This window comes from Rhinolophus hipposideros (genome assembly GCF_964194185.1).
Source record: "Rhinolophus hipposideros genome assembly, chromosome: 5".
NCBI lineage: Eukaryota > Metazoa > Chordata > Mammalia > Chiroptera > Rhinolophidae > Rhinolophus > Rhinolophus hipposideros.
Genome location: NC_138051.1, coordinates 3,759,114 through 3,779,103, shown reverse-complemented (window position 1 = coordinate 3,779,103; position 19,990 = coordinate 3,759,114). Strand labels below are relative to the sequence as shown.

Genomic DNA, 19,990 nt, shown 5'->3' with positions numbered 1-19,990 from the left:
ACTAACACACTCCTCCCAGTAAGGGTGAGTGTTCCAGTTGCTTCACGTCTTTGCCAACACTGAGGACCGTGTACCCTTTTGACGATTCTAGTGCCATTCTAGTGGATGTGAAATGGTACCTCACTGTGGTTTTGATTTAATTTCCCTAATGACTAGTGATGTTGAGCACATTTTCTTGTGTTTATTAGACCTTTGTATGTTTTCTTTGGTGAAATGAGGGTTCATGGCTTTTGCCCATTTTTAAATTGGGTTACTTGTTTTATTGATTTATGGGAGTTAATTATATATTCTGCTTCCGAATAATTATTCTGAATTATATATCCAACTCCTTTATCAGATACATGATTTGGAAATACTTTCTGCCAGTCTGTGGCTTCTCTTGTCATTTAGTTAGTTGTGCTTTTCTTAAAGTGCAGTTTTTATTTTGATTAGAATCTAGTTTATCTTTTTTTTTTTCATGTCTTTGCATTTGTTGTCATGCGTGAGAACACATTCTTACCCAAGATACAGGCTTTCACCCGTTCTTTCTCCCATTATGTGTGTGAGCCATTTTCAGCTGGTTTTTGTGGTAAGTAAGCATTGAAGTTTATTACTTTGCATCTAGATTCATAGTTGAAGCAGCACCGGTTGTTGAAAAGATGTTCTTCTCACACTGAGATTTCTTGACACCTTGGCCAAAAACCAGTTGACCACAAACTTGGGAATTTATTTCTGGAGTCTCAATTATCTTCCACTGATCTATATGCCTGTTCATATGCCAATATTAGACTGTCTTGATTACTGGAGCTTTATAGTAGATTTTGAAATCGGGTAATGCAAGTCCTGCAACCTTTTTTTTTCAGAATTGTTTCGGCTATTCTAGGTCACTTGCATTTCTATTACATTTTTGGAGGAACTTGTCATCTTAACAACATTTAGTCTTCTAATCCATGAACATTTATTTATTAAGATCTTTTCCTTTAGATCTTTTTGTATTTAGATGTTCTTTAATTTCTCTCAGCAATGTGTTGTAGTTTTCAGGGTACAAATCTTACACTTCTTTGTTAAATTTATTCCTAAGTATTTTATTCTTTTTGGATCCTATTGTGAATGGGGTGGTTTTCTTTATTTCATTTTTGGATTGTTCATTCCTAATATATAAAAATAGAGTTGGTTTTCAGTGTATTGACCTGTATTCCATGACCTTGCTAAACTTATTTATTAGTTTTAGTAGCCTTCTTCTCCCATAGATTCATAAGGGTTTCTAGATAACTACGTCATCCATAAATAAAAACAGTATTACTTCTTTCTTTCTAATCTTTCTCACTTTCTCTCTTTTTCTCCCCTTCTTGCACTGACTAGGACTTCACACAAATGCCTGATAATAAGATATGAGAACTAGCATCCTCATCTTGCTTCTACCCTTAGGGAAAAAGCATTTCCTCTTTTACCACTAAGTATAATGTTCACTGTAGGTTTTTCAGGGTGAGGAAGTTTACTTCTTTTCCTAGTTTGTTGAGAGTTTTTATCATAAATAGGTGTTTGATTTTGTCAAGTGTTTTTTTTTTGCATCTACTGAGATGATCAGTAGTTGTTCTTTTTTTTTCTTAATATGGTGTGTTGCATTGGTTTGGGGATGTTAAACTAGTCTTGGATTCATTTGGTAAATCCTACTTGATCATGGTATATAATCCTTTTGCTATGTTACCAAATACGGGTTGCTAATATTAGTTAATGGATTTTGTATCTATGATCATGATTGGATATTAATTTTCATGTGATACATTTGGCTTTTATATCAAGGTAATACTGATCTCACAGAATGAGTTGGAAGTGTTTTTCCTCGGTTTTCTGAAAGAGTTGTGATGAATTAGTGTTATTTCTTCTTTTAAATATACATATATATATTTTTCCAAGTCAAGTTGTCCTTTCAATCTTAGTTGTGGAGAGTGTTGTTCAGCTTCAAGCTGTTGTCCTTTCAGTCTTAGTTGTGGAGGCTCAGCTCCAGGTCCAGTTGCCGTTGCTGGTTGCAGGGGGCGCTGCCCACCATCCCTTGCGGGAGTCGAGGAATTGAACTGGCAACCTTGTGGTTGAGAGCCCACTGGCTCACGTGGGAATCGAACCGGCAGCCTTCGGAGTTAGGAGCATGGAGCTCTAACCGCCTGAGCCACCGGGCTGGCCCTTTTTTAAATATTTGAAAGCATTTACCAGTGAAGCCATCTGGGTTTGGACTTTTCTTTGTGGGAAGATTTTATTTATTAATTAAATTTCTCTATTACAGTTCTATCCAGATTTTGTTTCTGCTTGAGTAGGTTTGATGTTTTTGTCTTTCTGAGAAATTTTATATTTCCTCAAAGTTGTCTGCTTTATTGGCATGAATTTGTTTATAATATTTCCTTATAATTTTTGAATATTTATAGGGTTGATAGTATTGTCTCCTCTTTGATTCTTAATTTGGTAACTTATGTTTTCTCTTAGTGTTTCAGTCTCGTAGCTTTTTTTTGTTTTTAATAACTTGGCTAAAATTTAAATTATTTCCCAGCTTTATTGAGGTGTAATTGACAAATAAATGGTAATGTATTTAAAGTGTACAACATGATGATTTGATATATGTATACATTGTGAAAGGATTCCTACAATCAAGTTAATTAGCAATCCATCACCTCCCATGATTATGTTCTCTCTGTGTGTGAGAACACTTTAGGTGCACACTCTACAGTAAGGTAGAAGCTTAGGTAATTCATGTGAGACGTCTCTTCTGATAAAGGTATTTAACTTTCCCTCTTAGCACAGCTTTAGCTGCATCTCATAATTTTTAATATGTTGTGTTTTTATTTTCATTCAGTTAAAAATATTTTTAGGTTTTTTTCCTTGTGATTTCTTCTTTGACCCTTGGGGCATTTAGGAGTGGATTGTTTGATTTCCAGATATTTGGGGTTTTCCCAGATTTCTTTGAATTCATATATTTTGGGGCTCTGTTAGATGCATATGCATTTATAATTGTTACAGTCAAAGAAGAAATACACAATTCAATGACAGTCGTTGGAGATTTTGAAAAAGTTCGAGCATAGATGAGTTGAATAGCCCTGTCACCCAACCTGACCAGACGTTGTCGAATCTCCACCCAACAGGTCCTTTTCAGGCACACTCGGGACTGTCTCCAAGATAGACCGTGTGGTGGGCCACAAATCAAGTCTCAGTAAATTTAAAAAGACTGAAACCATACCAAGGATGTCTCTGACCACAGCAATTAAACTAGATGCCTGCAGCAGGCCCATTGATTGTCTGGGGCCTGCCTCCCCTTGCTGTGAAGTGCTGAATCCCTCAAGCCCAGGGTCCTTCTCTTAACAGCCTACTGCAGGCGCGGGCATCCATCCTGGGCCCTTTGTCTTGTCTTCGTGAGACTTGGGGATATGGGGAATTGACTAGAACCAACAGGAAGTGCTGGCTGCTGCACTGGCCCTGAGTGATCAAGTTCTTGGTCTCTGTTGCGAGACTCGCGCCTTCGCCGGCACCCACAGACGGTAATAACTGTCTTGTTAGCACCTCCATGAGGTAAAGTCTCAGAGCCTGAGTAGCTCCTGACAGGTTCCTGGAGTTCCTTGAACATATTTTAATAGCTGCTCTGAAGTCTTTGTTAAATCTAGTATCGCAGGACTCGCTGAGACTGATTGCCCTTTAATACTTCTTGCCCATCTCTTTATTTCTTTGTTGACTATTGGATGCTTTTGGGTAACGTCGTAGCAACTATGGGTTTTGACTCGTTGCCCCCAGCAGTTCTTTTGGTTTGTGGAACCTTGCCTGGGCTTCATCTGTGATGTCCGTCTTCCCACAGTGTGAAGCCACGGGCGCTTCTGCTCAGTTTTTGTTTTTAATTTTCTTGTTTTTATTTTTAAGCCTGGTTTTCTAAGGGTAACCCCCGTGTCTGTACACATTAGTGTTTAGTCAAGTGTCAGTCAGAAGTTGTGCTCGAATACCTCAAGCGAATAAATAAGCCTTCCACTGGGCTGGGGGATTCATAAGTGGTTTGGAGAATGCAGTAAAAATTCAGGTCACGTTTTAGTCTCCCCAAGCTTTTGCTTTCTACCAGGCTCTCTCACTTGTCCTCCAAACTAGACATGGGTCCACTGGCCAGGGACATATGGGTGGCCAGGGCCCCCTCCTGTCTCTGTCATGGCTTTCAGTTAACCCGCAATAAGTGGAGAACTTATCAAACCTTCTTATTGCTTTTTCACCTCACCAAACTCCCTGTTAAATCTCCAACTAATCTACCATCCATCGCTTGCCCCCCCAAATCACAACTTCAGGCTAGCAGAGCAAACCGACCCTTTCTGTTCACTTGCCACCAAGATTGCCACTTGCAGTGACAATGCTCCACATCGGAGGAGCCCTGTCTGGCAGCAGCAGCCAAACCACTGGTTTCCAGGGCCTGCCTTACCCTGTTGACAACCACCCCAACAGAGCGGGGGTGCTGGGAGCAGCCCAGGCAAGAATGCCACATACTTGCTGTTTTTCCCTAAATAGGAAAGTTTTTGTGAATAAATGCCTCTCAATTGGTTGTATGACTTTGGACAGTTCCAGGTTTTTGACAGCTTTTTGCCCAGCTTTAAAGCTACCAAAAATTTCCCCCAAATGGGAGAGGATTTGTTGACTTCCTCAAACTGTCATGCTGGAAGTACGAAGTCCCTTCCATCCCTTAATCGTGCCATTGATCCTGGTGTCACCTAACAGCCTGTTTGATTATCTTGGTCACATGCGACTCCACCTGCTCAGCCAGCACGTGGAAGAGCAGCTGTAGCTCCAGTGGGGGACAGTGGGGCTAGGACAGGAGCACTGCAGTGGGCGTGTAAATGACTGTTTTCTCTGTAAATGACACCACCGTCCGCCCTCTCTCCCAAGCCTGAAATGCGGGGAGTTCTGGACTCCTTTTTAACCGTCATGCAACATGTAATCCTGTCCTTTCCACCCTGCCTCATGGGGTGGTTGTGTGAATAAGCTGACACAGTATAAGGAAAAGAACTCTGAAAGCTGTGGGTGAGAGGTATTTATTTCTCAGAGGCGGCACATCTGTCGAAGCCTAAGGATCAGAACGAGGCCTCAGTGGCCACTCACACTTCACTTTCTCACCACATGGACCCTTGTATCGGTGAAGTTGGATGTGGATCTGAATAATGACTGCATAGTCTACATTGTGATAGCACCCCACACTCTTAAAGGCACTTTCTCAGAAGGAGAGGAAAAAAAGCAAGTGAGAAAGAACAACGGATTTGTCCATGGTGACACAAACAGTAAGTGGCACAGCCAGGACCAGAACTCCCATTGGCTGAATCCAGAGGCCTCTGAAACTAACCCCAGGGTTGCTGTACCACGTACTGTGTGCGACCTAGGATGAGCAAGTTAGCCCTTTTCACTGTCCATCTCTGCATGTAAGCTAGAGATACAGTGATACTTAGTACCTGTTTCTAGAGTTGTAAGAACTGAACAGCCCACATAAAGAGCAGAGTGCCATAGAGCATATGTGCAGTACATAGAAGCCACTGGGTCACCTCTCCCCTTCACCTGTCTAGAGACGAGGTTGGTCTCCTCCGCCTTCCCCTTGGAGAATTTATTCTCTCTGGCATATCAGACTGCCGCACTCTAGAGCCTCTTACAGCCACAGACATTTCCAGGAGGTTGTTGCCCTACCATTTCATTGAAACCTAGGTGGAGAATTTCCATGTTTTCCTCTCTGCTTCTATTCTGTGAGTGTCCCCATTAAGGTTATGACACAATTCTAGCAAATCCTTTAGGTTAAAATTTGTGAGATTGAATTTATACTTTCTGGCCCCGAAGTGAAGGAGCTTTTAGATTTAATATTAAGAATAAACTTCAACTGTAATTCAATATATGCATAGTCACAGGATATGGAGTATGGCATAGGGAATAGAGTCAGTGGCACTGTAACAGCTATATATGATCTCAGAGGGGCAGTAGATTGGGGGGGGTTATCTTTGTGTGGGGGGTAAATGTCTATTACATTGTTTTGTACACCTGAAACTAATAAAAAAAAGAATAAACTTCTAAAATCGGAGGTGTCCAAGGGACTGCCTTAGGAGGTAATAAAGTTACGCACGACTACAAGTATACACACAGAGCTTTGGACGAGCGGGTTCCACGCTCCACCTGTCCCATCCGGTGCTGGAGTCTGCACGCTGCAGTGACAAGTGTAGCAGACAGACAAGCTACCTGGGTGTTGTGTTGTTGTGGCTTTGTACTTTCTGTTTTATGATTTTGTACTGTCATACTTAAATGACTTGATAGATAGCAAATGAACCATAAGTTCGCAGCGTGAGGAAGGCTGTCACGCTTGCCTGGGTCTTGCCAACACAGAGAGCAGAGCTTGCTATTAGACGAAAGTGGAAGCTGGGGCTCTCGGATCTGTCTCGGGGCTGAGGACACAGCTGTGCAGAGAGTTCGCAGTCGCCCGCAGCCCGCGTTGAGTGTAACTAGGCTCGTGCCTGCTACACGTCTCTCCATATTTTGATGAACTGAGGTTTTATCGTATATGAGAATTTTACCTGCAAAGTTTGACTGATGTTGCATGCTACTTTTCAGGGTTAAAGAAAATTACTTAGGCACTGCTATGGCCTTCTGTGAGATGTCGTATTCTCAACTGTCCCCCTCCTGTCCCTTGCCCTCCACCATTGTAGGGACCCGAAAGCCTGCTTGCTCAACAGTGATGTGTGTTGAAATAGTGCCCATTAGTTTTCAGTAGTTACCCTGGCCTGCATGTTAGCCTTCAGTTTAATGGCCTTTTTTATGTTCATTCATTTTATTTTATTTCCCATCGTGGTTTTGTTTATTTCTTTTTTGTTTTTTGTTTTTCTGTTCTCTTTTTTAAAACCGTCGTGGTTTGCCCTTCATATTTCCCAATGTTTGCACATGACAAGATGTTGCCATCCCAACATTACCTCCCACTTCACTGACCAGTGCCACTACTGACCATCTAGCACCAGCCACCACGGGACCTCTGCCTTCGGCTCCGCGGGACGTCGTGGCCTCGCTGGTCTCTACCCGCTTCATCAAACTGACGTGGCGGACGCCTGCCTCAGATCCTCATGGAGACAACCTCACCTACTCTGTCTTCTACACCAAGGAGGGCACAGCCAGGTAAGTGCCTGTGTGTCTGGGGCTGCTGGCCGCCTCCTGGCCCACCCAGCCCAGTCCTGCTCCCCTGGCTCTTCGTCGTGCAGGATCTGTACCCGTTTTCTGCCCAGAAAATGGGATCACTGAGACGCCTCTTTCCTAATTTTACGTCATTAGAAATAAATTCCCGAACAGACTAAGTCCTTGTATTCCTTCCTGCTTTTCCGGGACAACTTGGGAAGAGGTTAGATAGAGCTATTTAGGTGGAAGCATGAACATGTAACCAAGGCTACACTCTTGTCGTAAGATTCAGTCAGCACAGCCTGTAAAATCCAGCTCATTTAGAACCTGCAGATTGTAGAAATTAAAGTGGACTTAAGATTTATTAAAGTAATCTGACATGAAACTTTGCCTGCCGCCTGAGGTGAATGTGGGCTGCTCAACTTCAGGGGTTTCCTTGATGACACACAAGAGTTATTAGAGATTGATTTCTTAAAACAGCATTTTCATTAAACTCCTCTCCATCTGCGCCCCTCCCAGAGCTCACACTGCCTCCCCATTGCTAATAGGAGATGGTCCAGACTCTCCAGGCTCTTCACAGTCTCGCTTCGTTTCATCTGCCCAACCTTTTGTCCTGACCTCCCAGTGGAACTCGCTTTCTAAGGAAACCAGTCTAGTTCCTATCACCGTGTAGTGTGTTCTCTTCATTCACTTCCCCTTTCTCAACTAAAGCTACACTCAGTTAATCCTTCTTTGCCCAGATTAAGCCCCATGGAGCCCTCAAAAGCTCTCTCTGCCGTTTTCAGCACAGACAGCATTTTTCTTACGTGTGTTTGTACCACTCATATTGGCACTTAATTATAACACATGATTTTATACTGTCATAAGCTGTTACTCTTCTATTATTTTATGTGTTTGTATTGTTTTCTCAACCAGATTATAAACTCTGCGAGGAACCATACCACCTGCTGACTGTGCTTCTAACATGTGCTGTTACTTCACTCCAGAATAAGAAAGCTAAAATACCTGCTCTGGTTAGGGCCCTCCCACATGAAATAAAGCTCGTATTTCTGCCAGGGTGCTGACATTTGATGTATATTGCTTTAATACCAGACTAGCAAGTTCAGCAAGTAAAAGAACCTTAATCGAGTGATGAGCCCTTGATTTAACACTCTGAAGAAGTCTGAGTGACATAATTGGGCCAGATAGATGGAGCCACTCATTGGATGGTGTTTACCTGACCATTGCACTGGGTGTTTTGGGACTTACAAAGATACGGAAACATAGTTCTGTGCACAAAAGGGAAGACATTACTACTAAACAGCATTTGTGTTAAAATGTCTCCAATCAGCTTTGGAATCCCATCGTAGACTTCATAGGATTTCCCAGGAGGAAGCATTGAGCAGTTCTTTAGAACAGCAAGCTTCTTCCACTAGAGGGCCTCACATTGTCCTCCTACTGGAGGGCACTTCCCTTACAGTAACTGCCTGGCTGGCCCGTGACTGTCCCCTCAGATGGTACCTCCCCAGGCCTTCCATGAACTCACCCAGGTTACTTCTCAGTCACTGCTACACTGTGGTGTACTGGGGCCACTTGGTTCCCAAGCCAGTGGTTAAATCATCAGGAAGCTTTGCAAACACATGACCTGACTTGGTGGCTTGAAATTGGGCATGGTGGCAGTACAATGACAAGTACTGCAAACCAGAGCTGAGTTGTTGAACATTTACCAGGACACCACTGCTGTCACTTTTTTTTGGCTTTTGTTTTGGAACATTTAACACACCAAAAATTTCTCTTTTAACATATTTATTGTGCCTGTGTTGTTTAATAGAGTATCACCAGCACCTAGAACAGAGTCTGGCATATATTAGCACTAAATAAATATTTGTTAAGAAAATAAATTAATCTCAATCAGTGGAGAAATAATAGTTCTTCAAGAAATTGTGGAAATAATTGACTCCATTTGGCAGAAAGAATAAAAGTTCCATCTCTGTCTTGTATCATGTATAACAACAAACTATAGATTGATTAAGAGATATTTTTAAAATTTATAAATGCATTAGAAGAAAATATAGAAACTGTTTTTATCATTTGAGTCTGAAAGGCTTTTTAAAGGAAGAAAGAACACCCAAAATCCATAACAGGGGAGACTGACAAAGTTTTATTATGTAACAGTGTAAAAATTCCATGTGATAAACAAAATCAAACTAGCAAGTTATAAGATAGGAAAAAAATTGTAATATTTATAAAAGATTTATTGATATCCAATCTATATAAAGAGCTTCTATAAGAAGATATCTCAAGAGGTAAATGGTACAAGTAGGTGATTCACAGAAGTTAGTAGAAAGCTCATTAAAATTAAAAAAAGGTTCTCATTATCACTAACAATCTTGGAAACATAAAATACTGAGTTACTGTTTTTCAGCTGTAAGGCTGGAAAATGTTTAAGTTTATAATATCCAGTGTTATGCAAGTTAAATGGTGGGAAGAAACCCAGTCTAGGTCCATGGTGACAGTATGAAGTACAGTACCCTTTGGCGAAGGTGATTTGGTAGGATTTTGTATCTTCTTAACACACATACCCTTCAGTCCAACAGTTAGGCTTCTGGGCATGTCTTATAGATATGCTTGTGTACATATGCACAGGGCACTCGTATAGGGTGTTTATTGTAGCATAGTTTGTAAGGATGAAGAAAGAAAACTACGTGTCTATTGGTAGAAGAATGGGCACATAATATATGTATATCCATATGCAGTCCAATACAGGAATTTTTAAGTGACTTATACCTGTGTGTTTTGATATGTATTATGTCAATATAAATGCCCAGATGTCATGATTCTTAATCAGGGGCAGTTTTGCTCCCTGCCTCCCAGGAGACATTTGGCAATATCTGGTGACATTTCTGGTTGTCATAATTGAGATGGGAGGAGATGCTTACTAGCTTCTATTGAGGAAGCTAGAGACGCTGATACCCATCCTGCCGTGCACAGGACAACCCGTACAACCAAGTATTATCCTGCCTAAAATCTCAGTAGTGCTGAGGTTGAGAAAGTCTGGCATGGAGAGATCTGGTAAGATGCAAGTCAATACAGGCCACAGTTAGGTCTCAGGGCAGGACAGATTTTTGAGGGCGGGAGAAAAACTGGACTTTCACATTTTTTAACTATATGTAATTTTGTTTTTAATGAAAATCTATCCCAGTAAAATGTTTTTAATGTATCATGGGTTGAAATAAGCAGGGCTGATTAATAAATGAAATTGCAATTGAGGAAAATATAAAAGTTAAATTGGCAGGGGGTTCATAAAGGAAAAGAACATGCAAGGAGGATCCAGTTTAATTTGTGTGGCTGGTGTTTGAAGGATGGGAAACTAAGAAAGCCAGCCTAACTGGCCCTGAGTTTTTGAAGGAATTAGTGAGAGATTATAATAAAGTGGCAGTTTAGAGCCAAATGTTGGACTACCAGCAAAAATTTGGACATAATCAGTTAAGAAGGGATTATTTTAGACTCCTGAGCAGGTGTGCACTGCGATTCTATGAAACAGCTATAATTATTAGCAGGTCTTTGCAAGCAGCACCCAGGATTAGAAGAAGCAGTGGAGTCAGGACACAAACCAGGAAGTCGTTATGTTATCTAGGAGTGTGGCAGGTAGAGCCGGGGTAAAGATGACAGCAGGGACCTGGAGGGGACAGGAAATCTGCCGACTACTTCAAAGGAAGATTTTTCGAGACTGTACTATTTTTTTGTCACTTCATTGCTTTATGATTTCTGAATAGAAGCAATGAAGGGGTAGAAAGGACACTTGAGCAAAAAGACTAGATCCTCGTTACTTATTTTATAAAGAAAATTTATTTAAATAAGCTTAAATTTTCTCATCAAAAAATGAGGGTAGTAACTTTTCTTCACAGACTTATAATAAGAATTCAATGTGAACCTCCATTTATAAATTCTCCTACTTCTTGCGTTTGAAAATTCAACCACTAGGTGGCACCATGTGCCCTGTTCATGAGCTATAATTCTGTTAGATTCCTGAGTTTCCTGGATTCCAAAGGATCTTTGCTCTGCCTTTTCAGCTATGACATGTTAGCTTTTTTTTTTTTTTTTTTTGTCCAATGCCTTTAATGTATACAGCAATACTTTTCTCATATTAGCTACTAAATGGAGAACACAGAATAAGTTATTCCAGAAATCAGTCGTGTTTTAGAGATGGACAAAGCCTTACGCAGCTGTTAGTCTAGTCTGGCAATTGGTAAACGATAGACCTTGGGCCAAATCAGACTTGTTATTTTTATGGCCCAAGAGCTAAGAATAGTTTTTACATTTTCAAATGGTGATATTGTAATAGTTTATATAAGTAACTACATAATATTTTCCATTTGGCCTGTAAATGTTGACTATCAGGCCCTTTAAGAAAAAGTTTGACACCCTGATCTCATATTTTTCATTTAATACATGAAGAAACTGAGGCCCAGATAGAACTAGCGACTTGCCCAGGCTCCCCTAGCCCGCTAGTAGTGTTGTCAGGACTAGAAATGTGGAGCTTCCAATGTCGGACCCAACACTGTCTTAGTATAAAGTGTACCTTTTTCTTTCTCTTTTGATTCTCAGCTAACACATTTAATCTAAGACCCATTGTAACCTCACACATTTATGAGAATTACCCTTTACAACTCACCCTGGATCTTGTCCTGAAGTCAGAAGGTTTTTTTCCTAGACAGACACTTGGTTCTGGACCTCCGAGCAATCTAGTATTTGGAGCCTTTTCAGGTGCTGAGTATCGTCTCAGGGACTCATAATTGTTACTGATTTTTTTATTACAATGCTTGTGTTGAAATTTGTCCTAGGGTTTTAGTTCCCTTCACTTGTTTTTCCTATTTGTTCCCTTCCACATAGGAACAAAGATACACATGATATCGTTACTATACCAGATTTGAGTATCGGAAGGCACATTTCCGTTCACTCAGCCACATTGGTGGTGCTGTTTCCATGTATGAGTCTCTGCTAAGTTCTTCTGTTGTATGTGAACATGAATGAGATACTCTTTCACTTTAAAGTAGAATAGCGGCCCTCATTTTTCTCAGAGGGAATGTGTTCAAACTTCTGTGTGCAGAGCGAGCAAAACAGACTTAATCTGTGATCTCACAGGAGCTTTGGTTTAGTGAAATGTAAAATACCCTACTTCCTTTAGACAGCAGTCATTTGTGATCAAACCACGTGTCAGAAACCTCACATGTGAGAAACCATTTGACATCCTCCTTCTACACCTTGTGAATTAGAGGTTTAGCTGAAGAGAAAATAATATCCATGAGTCTCTCAAGTATCTCTGAGTAATGCCTTCTGTTACCAGAGTACTCTTTCCAGTGGACCTGATTGCCAACAAAGCACCTCTGTAAATACCATGTGGGTACTGTTTGTTTAGACTAAAAGAAGGTAGTTTAGAAAACTATAGAAAACTACTAAAAAACACCTAAATCTCTGAAATGCAAATGTTCATATGCAATCAGACAAATTGGCATGTAGTCATGTAGAACTAAGCAAATTTTCATCAGTAATTTCAGGGAAAATTATCAATATTTTAAAGTAAGAATTTTAATTCAGTGGATTAGGTAATTTCAAATAATTTCTTCCACGGAATAGTTTTGGGCCCTTTTATTACTCAAGACAGATACAGAGCTTTTGTCACAGGATTGGCAATTCTTAAACACTAGCTCTTTGTCTAAAACAAAAAAATTCGTTCACATCGTTTGTTGAAAATTCTTGTGTAATATAATATGGCTTTTGTTATAGTAAATACAGCAGACTGAGCATAATTATGTACCCAAGTGTGGGTCCACAGGTCCCCCAAGATACAGCCTGAAAGCTCTCTTTTTTAAAGAACCTAGAAAATTACTTTTATATTTTCATCTCTTACCTTAGAGTGCTAGATTCATTTGTACTGTTTGTGATGAGATTTGTCAGGCATTTCAAATCAGTTTGAAAATCGTTCAAAAAGAGTATTCATTTTAAGAAAGATTATAAAAATCCAGGATCATGATTAGTTTATTTTATAGATCTTTAGGATTCATTTAAATTTTTAATGTTTTGTTCTCAATTTTAAGAGTGATAATCTCTAATTTTGTTTTTATTGAGAGTCTATTATCCAAAATACTGGGGATGCCAAAAAAAGTATACACATTTTAAGAGATGTTATCTACCGTAATTCAATTCAACTTTTTGAAGTTGAATTCCGTAGCCATGTGTAGGTCGGTAGTAAGACGTTGGCTCAAAAGATGGCGTGAATCAAGTGAACGCCAGCATCATTCCTTGTATTACAATTTAATACAGTTTTTCCCTTTCTTAAAATGTGTATACATTTTTTGGCACCCTTTGTATACACAGCATCCTTGATACTTTCTATGAAAATTGGGTCATACCTGTAGTTACCTTCTGTTTGTTTCCCTGAGAATCACCTCTTAAAACAATAATTCCTAAAGCCTACAAAATCTCGAAGACCCACTGCCTCATTGAAATGGCGCTGAGAAGACCCTGGTCTGTGTCTTCTCTGCAAGGAAGTTGTGGTTGTGACCCGTGATATCAGTAATACTTAAGCAAGAACGTCAACCAGTTAGGCATGTATGACGTTGCTCTTTGCAAGTTTCCATATTCTACTGTGCACTGTTCCATCCCCAGAAGATTCTTTTCTTTTCTTTTTTTTTTTTTTTTTTTTTTGAGAGTTAATTTGACCTAAATTGTTTAGATTCTGATATGGTGTGATAGCTGTAGGCATTGCAAAGAAAATGAAACTACACGTTGTAGAAATATTCCTAATCGATTCTCTCTTTCCAAATCCCTCTTTGTCCAAAGGGAACGTGTTGAGAATACCAGTCGCCCAGGAGAAATGCAGGTGACCATTCAGAACCTAATGCCAGCGACTGTGTATGTCTTCAGAGTTATGGCTCAGAATAAGCATGGCTCCGGAGAGAGTTCAGCAGCGCTTCGTGTAGAAACACAACCCGAAGGTAAGTCTCCCGCCTGCCTATCAACCCCACGTGTGGGTAGGCCTTCCTAGCAGTCTACCTGATGTGTAGCTTTGCACACCACAGCAGAGCAAAACATAGCAGTTCTTCGCCTTTAAGAATGAATTAATTGGGAGAGATAAAAGTAATTCAAATCAAACCATGACACATGGTGTAAGACAACGTAACTCTGCTGATATATTCTGAAATTTTACTGATCCTTTAAGACCCAGCACAGGTGCCTTCTAGAATCTTTCCTCTGATGCTAGCTAACATTGTATCTCTATAGTTCTAAGATACATTACCACTTCCTTCCTTGACTTGTGCTTATGACTGCGTCTCATTTATTTTATGGCAAAGACAAGAGTCTCTGTCATCCCCTTGTATTTCCCACAGTATCTAATGCAGAGCCTGACACATGCAGCGTGTATTCACTGTTTGTGACCTTTATACACACCATGCTCTTCAGAATTTCTTTAAGGCTTTTCTTTGGACCTGTGGTTTTTTTGTGCTAAATAGTGTTACTTCCAGTTACATTGCGCAAGATTTTCTGCAACTGAACTGAGTGTCAGGTTGATTTATCTTATAAATGTCTTGTATGTCTTAAATTATGGTTGTAAACTATAGGCCTAAAATTACAAGAAGCCATCGAATCATAACTAATGCTTTTCCCACGAGTCTTTCTTCTACACTCTCAGTTGTAATACAAGACACTGTTTTTCCTCGTAGCCTTCTCCAGTTTTCTTTTGCTATAAACTGCACTGGTTTTTCATGTTAACAGACTTCCAGTGACAAAAATGGTCCTTCAGCAGTGTAGCATGTGTGATACGCTTGTGGAAGCTCCTGACCAGGGAACTAAACAGATTTCATCAATTTGCCCAGGAAACTATGGAAATAATTCAGAGACTTTACTGGTGTGATGTATGGAATAAGTAAAGTTCAGGAGCTGTGGAATTTCACTTTCTAATGCTGTAGCAAAACGTTCACTCGTGGACCATTCAGTGGGTAGCCCTGTGGTACACAAGGTATCAGAGAGGTGGGCAAGCACAAGGTAGGAGTTCTTCTCTTCAAGAACGAGCAGACAGGATGGGGGCCATTGAGCATGTCAGTGACAGCGCTTAAAGGTCAGGAACCAAACTCAGGCGAGAACAAGAGGGCCACCAGGGAATTAGAAGGTTGATTTTAGGAAAGAATGCGTTCTCATTACAGGGAAAGGATGTTGAATTTCATAGTTGTGTTCAGATAAGAGCAGCAACAGTCTGTTAGAGTTCAAGCTCAATTTTCTTCCATTAACTTCCATGTACAGGTGTCATTCATGAGAGATACTGGGGTACAAACCAAGGAACAGTCACTGTCAAAGTCAGGCATATCAAGGCAGGTTCCTAGGAAAAGATGAGACCCGAGTTCTCCTGGAAGTCTTTGACTTAGAGCAGGCATTCCTGGGGAAGGAAACTGCATGCATGACCCAGTTCCCCAACAGGACTGAACTAACTACACATTCAGGTGAGGCGCGATGAAGTGAAGGAAAGAACCACTGGATTTGATTCTGTGCGAGAGTCTCATCCAGGGCTGTGAACCTCCTGAAGTTACATGAAAATATGTGTGGGTCTGTCCATAGCCGCATTTTCCTTGGGAAAGAGCCTGTGGCTTTCATTCTCACTTGAGAACTTACGAGTAAAACTGTTGAGAAGGGTCACGGTCAGTTTGGAGATGAGGGAAAGAAGTAAGGGAAGGAAGGTTCATTGAGCCTGAGCCTGCCCAGTGCCAGTCGTGTGCTAGGCGGTCCAGAGGTAAAGGCAAGTTCAGACTTGACTTCTGTGCACAAGTCTGGTACCAGTGACGCACACGTAAATAGACAATGCGCTGTGCCGTCACCACAAGGAAAGTCGGCGGCACAGTAATTTGTTCAAGGAGTTTGATTCTCTATAAGAATATCGATGGAATGGACAACAGATTCTGGTGAGGACATGTTAGGGATGGAGAGCGACTCGAACATGTTTTGGCAAAAGAGAAGGATGTGGGGGAGAGCGATTTGCATTCATCTGGAGGTGTTCGGCCGGCGTGGGGAGGCCTATGTGGTCGAGTCAGCCCCTGGAAAATATCTTACATATTTAGCTTCACAAACCAACTTAAAAATGTTTCCATTTATTCCACTCTACAGTTAAACTGAAAGAATGTATTAGCGCCATTTTTAGGATCATATTTATTTTTGTTTAGCAGATGAATGTGTAGAATGTGATCTTAAGGGAGTTTGGGGGCTGTTTTGTTTTCCTTCCTCTTTAATAAATTAGAGGAAAGTTTTCCACGTCAGCCGAAGTTTGACAAATTTCACTGTCAGGCTGCACAAAATATGCTCTTAACATTAAGTGAATAACGTGATTCATGACTGAAAAAGGTAAACAACTGTCAGAATAACCATATTCAGATTTCTCTACTTTGGTAGCAAAACTGATCTTAAGCAGTGGTGCTTTATTTAAGAAAGCGAGTTTGTTTTACATTTTGTAAGTTTTTTTCCCTTTCGAAACTTAAAACTAATGGATGTGTGTTACAGAAGCACTAGCGCCAGAGAAGCTGTTTTCAAATCCAGAGTGTCCAGAGTGTCAGCACAGGCAGCCCCCCGGGATTTGTGTGTAAGCTGGGGCCTCCCTGTCAGTCAGGCAGAAGGAATATAGTTAAGGGTGTGAGAGCCTCATGGGAGCTCAAGCTGGACCGTCCATCCATCCATCAGTCATTGAGCGTTCCAGTCACGTACATCCTGTGGAGGGGGCTGTGATAGTCTCCTACTGGTCTTGAGTCCATGCTTTAGAATCAGAAAGTACTCACTCCTGACTCACTACTCACCACCTTCCCATCACTTAGCCATGATTCTTAACCTCCCAACCTCATCTATGAACAGGGATAACAGTATCCATCTCATTTGGGTTAGTGTAAAGATTAAATAGATGTCATTTTAATATGTAAAGCATGCAATGCTGGACGGATTGTAAGCATGCAATAAATGGCAGCTATTTATTAATTATCTAGGCTTATTCCCTGTTTTTCTTCCATGCGTGTGCTCACAAGTCCTTTCTAAACATATACCTGGTCATATCATGTCATGTACCTGCTCATAATTTTTCAGTAAATATCTAATACCTACAAGACACAATCCAAAGTCCATAGCAGGGCATTGAGATCCTCCATTATCTGGCTGCTGTCCTCCTTTTCAGCATTTTTCCTCCCACGTCCACTCTCTGTTTCAGCCTGAACCACAAAGCCCTGTCTTCTCACATACTGTTCCCCTTCGACTGGAGTAACTTTCCCCTTGGTATCTGAGAAAACGATTCCTTTTTCTTACTCCCAGAGGTCTTCACCAATCTTTCCCTTTCCTGCCCACCCCCTTCCAAAGCAGAATTGTGTGCTCTCTTCTTTCTGTTGTTGTTAACAATCATTGCCTGACTGTTAGCACTTCTGACATAGTTTGTAACCATTTATGTACCTGACTCCCCTCTAGACTGGGAGTTCTTTGTGGGCCATCACCATATCCTACTACCTGGTAAGAGAAGCCTGTCGTTTTGTGATGGTGGCTTCGAATATGCCGCCGTCCCACTGAAAAACTAGGATTGTTCATAAAGCACAAAAAGAAGTTTGCAGTATGCATTTTTTCTCTTTTAATGAATTTGAGATACTTCACAAATAATTTTTAGTTTTAAGTCATAAAAAGGGAAATTTGTTTAATGATATGTTATCCTAAAGCAACTTCAGTCAAATCAATTGTTTCCTTAGTTTTTTGTTTTTAAAACATGGCCATTATGACATTATTGCTGAGTGGTTATTGAGGAGTGCAGTGAATTTCATTTATGTCTTGCTGTCTTGGAATTTTCTTTCTAGTCCAGCTCCCGGGCCCAGCACCGAACATCCGAGCGTATGCTGCTTCACCCACTTCCATCACTGTAACCTGGGAAACGCCATTGTCCGGCAATGGGGAAATTCAGAATTATAAACTGTACTACATGGAAAAAGGGACTGATAAAGAACAGGTATAAGATGAAGCCATTTTTTAAAATTTATTTTTTAGTTACAGTTAACGTGCATTATTATATTAGTTAAAGTTGTACCACATAGCGATTAGACATTTATATAACTTATGACGTGATCACCCCAGTAAGTCCAGTACCCATCTCACGTCATACATAGTTATTACATGAAGTCATTTTTCAGTCCATTGATTGGAATAGTAGAGTTGAACTATTATTTCCAAAACTCAGTACTTGCTTGTCTAGAAATCTGAGAAGAATAAAAGAGGTATAGGAAATGAAAAGTTGACATATTCTATTTCTTTATGCCAAGATTTATTCTGTAGTTTTTACCAGCAAGGGTTACTAAACATCAAGCAATATGTTTCAGTAAATTGCCAGTGTTTATGATTAATCTGCTTTGACTGTTAAATAACATTCAATAAAAGGGATAAAAAAAAAATCTGCATTGTCGAACCATATGACTTCACTGATATGTGGGATATAAAACTGAAAGCAACAAAGGAACAAGACAAACAAGTAAAGAAACAAAAACTCATAGACACAGACAACAGTTTAGTGGTTACCAGAGGGGAAGGGAGAAAGGGGGTCAAATGTATGGTGACGGAAGGAGAACTGACTCTGGGTGGTGAGCACACAATGTGATATATACATGATACAGAATTGTACAAGCGTATAGGTATAGAATTGTACATTAGTAATTTTACTCATCATTGACACCCCAATAAATTTAATTTAAAAAGGATAATTAAATATTCTGCATTGGGTCAAATATAGAATTTGTATAGTTAATTCTTTGTAGCATTTCTCTTGGTATGCATTGTGCCTATATAGATTATTTTATTTTATTCTAGGATGTTGATGTTTCGAGTCTCTCTTACACCATTACTGGGTTGAAAAAATACACAGAGTATAGTTTCCGAGTGGTGGCCTACAATAAACATGGTCCTGGGGTCTCCACACAAGATGTTGCTGTTCAGACCTTGTCAGATGGTGAGTGTTTGCTTTGCAACAAAGTCCTGGGCCTGCGGCCCCGGTGACAGTAGGATCACGGGCGTTGATGTCAAGAAGGTTCTGTTCCAATGCAAGTTGCCCTTTCTCGTGGTGTGACTGTTAAGCCAATGACCATGTGAGAGTGTGTTTCCTTATGCGAAATGTGGATGAGGCCGCCTTCACTGGGTGGCTGTACAGATTCCATGAGAGAGCGTAGAACATGGTTTTTCTTTTCAGTAGGGGTTTTTATATAAGTAATACTACTGCTTGTTCATAACAGACTATTCCAGGGCTGTGGGCAGGCCAGCCCCTCTCTGCTTAGCGTCATATTTACATGCCAAATGGGCCTTTTTTATTCCTGTGTTTGGGGACAGTTTCCTTTCTTACCTGTGACTGAATTTCTAAGTTAAAACATATACTCATTACCTAGAACAGTATTTTTCCAAACTGCAGCTTCCAAAGAGATTGAGTAGGTCAAGACCAGCATTTTAAAAATATGTAGTTTTAGAATTGAATAGAAAAAAGAGCTCATTGCACTTAGTAAGTGTGTGTATTGTTTCCTGAAACTCAGGTAAATCCAGTGTGTTACAAAAAAGTCGTTTTCTAAAGAATGTGCATATATATATATATGTATGTATCCCATATATATATACACACACACACACATATATGTATATATATATATATATATATATATATCCCTTATATATAAACATGCGTGCTTTAGAAGCTATAGTTTGACTCCTTTAAACAAATGGTCCAACATAACATCAACAACAGAGGAGCAGACTGACACCGTGAGCATCCCAATGTGGTGCACTGAGAAAGACAATGCCTGCTTCACCTATGTCGTATCCCCGTTAAAATGTTTAACTTGAATCT

At 40.3% G+C, this 19,990-nt stretch overlaps 1 protein-coding gene across 12 annotated transcripts in view; it reads left to right on the top strand.

The window, feature by feature from the left end:
* NEO1 (neogenin 1) overlaps positions 1 to 19,990 on the top strand; it is a 213,738-nt gene that overhangs the window by 148,059 nt on the left and 45,689 nt on the right. For 7 of the 12 annotated variants that reach the window (XM_081048605.1, XM_081048600.1, XM_081048596.1 and 4 more), the window contains exons 8-11: positions 6,909 to 7,128; positions 13,948 to 14,102; positions 17,970 to 18,118; positions 18,970 to 19,108. In XM_081048605.1, the coding sequence (XP_080904731.1) occupies positions 6,909 to 7,128; positions 13,948 to 14,102; positions 17,970 to 18,118; positions 18,970 to 19,108 (663 nt within the window). The remainder of the gene's footprint in view (positions 1 to 6,908; positions 7,129 to 13,947; positions 14,103 to 17,969; positions 18,119 to 18,969; positions 19,109 to 19,990) is intronic. The other 5 variants (XM_081048597.1, XM_081048602.1, XM_081048601.1 and 2 more) reach the window with 1 other exon arrangement.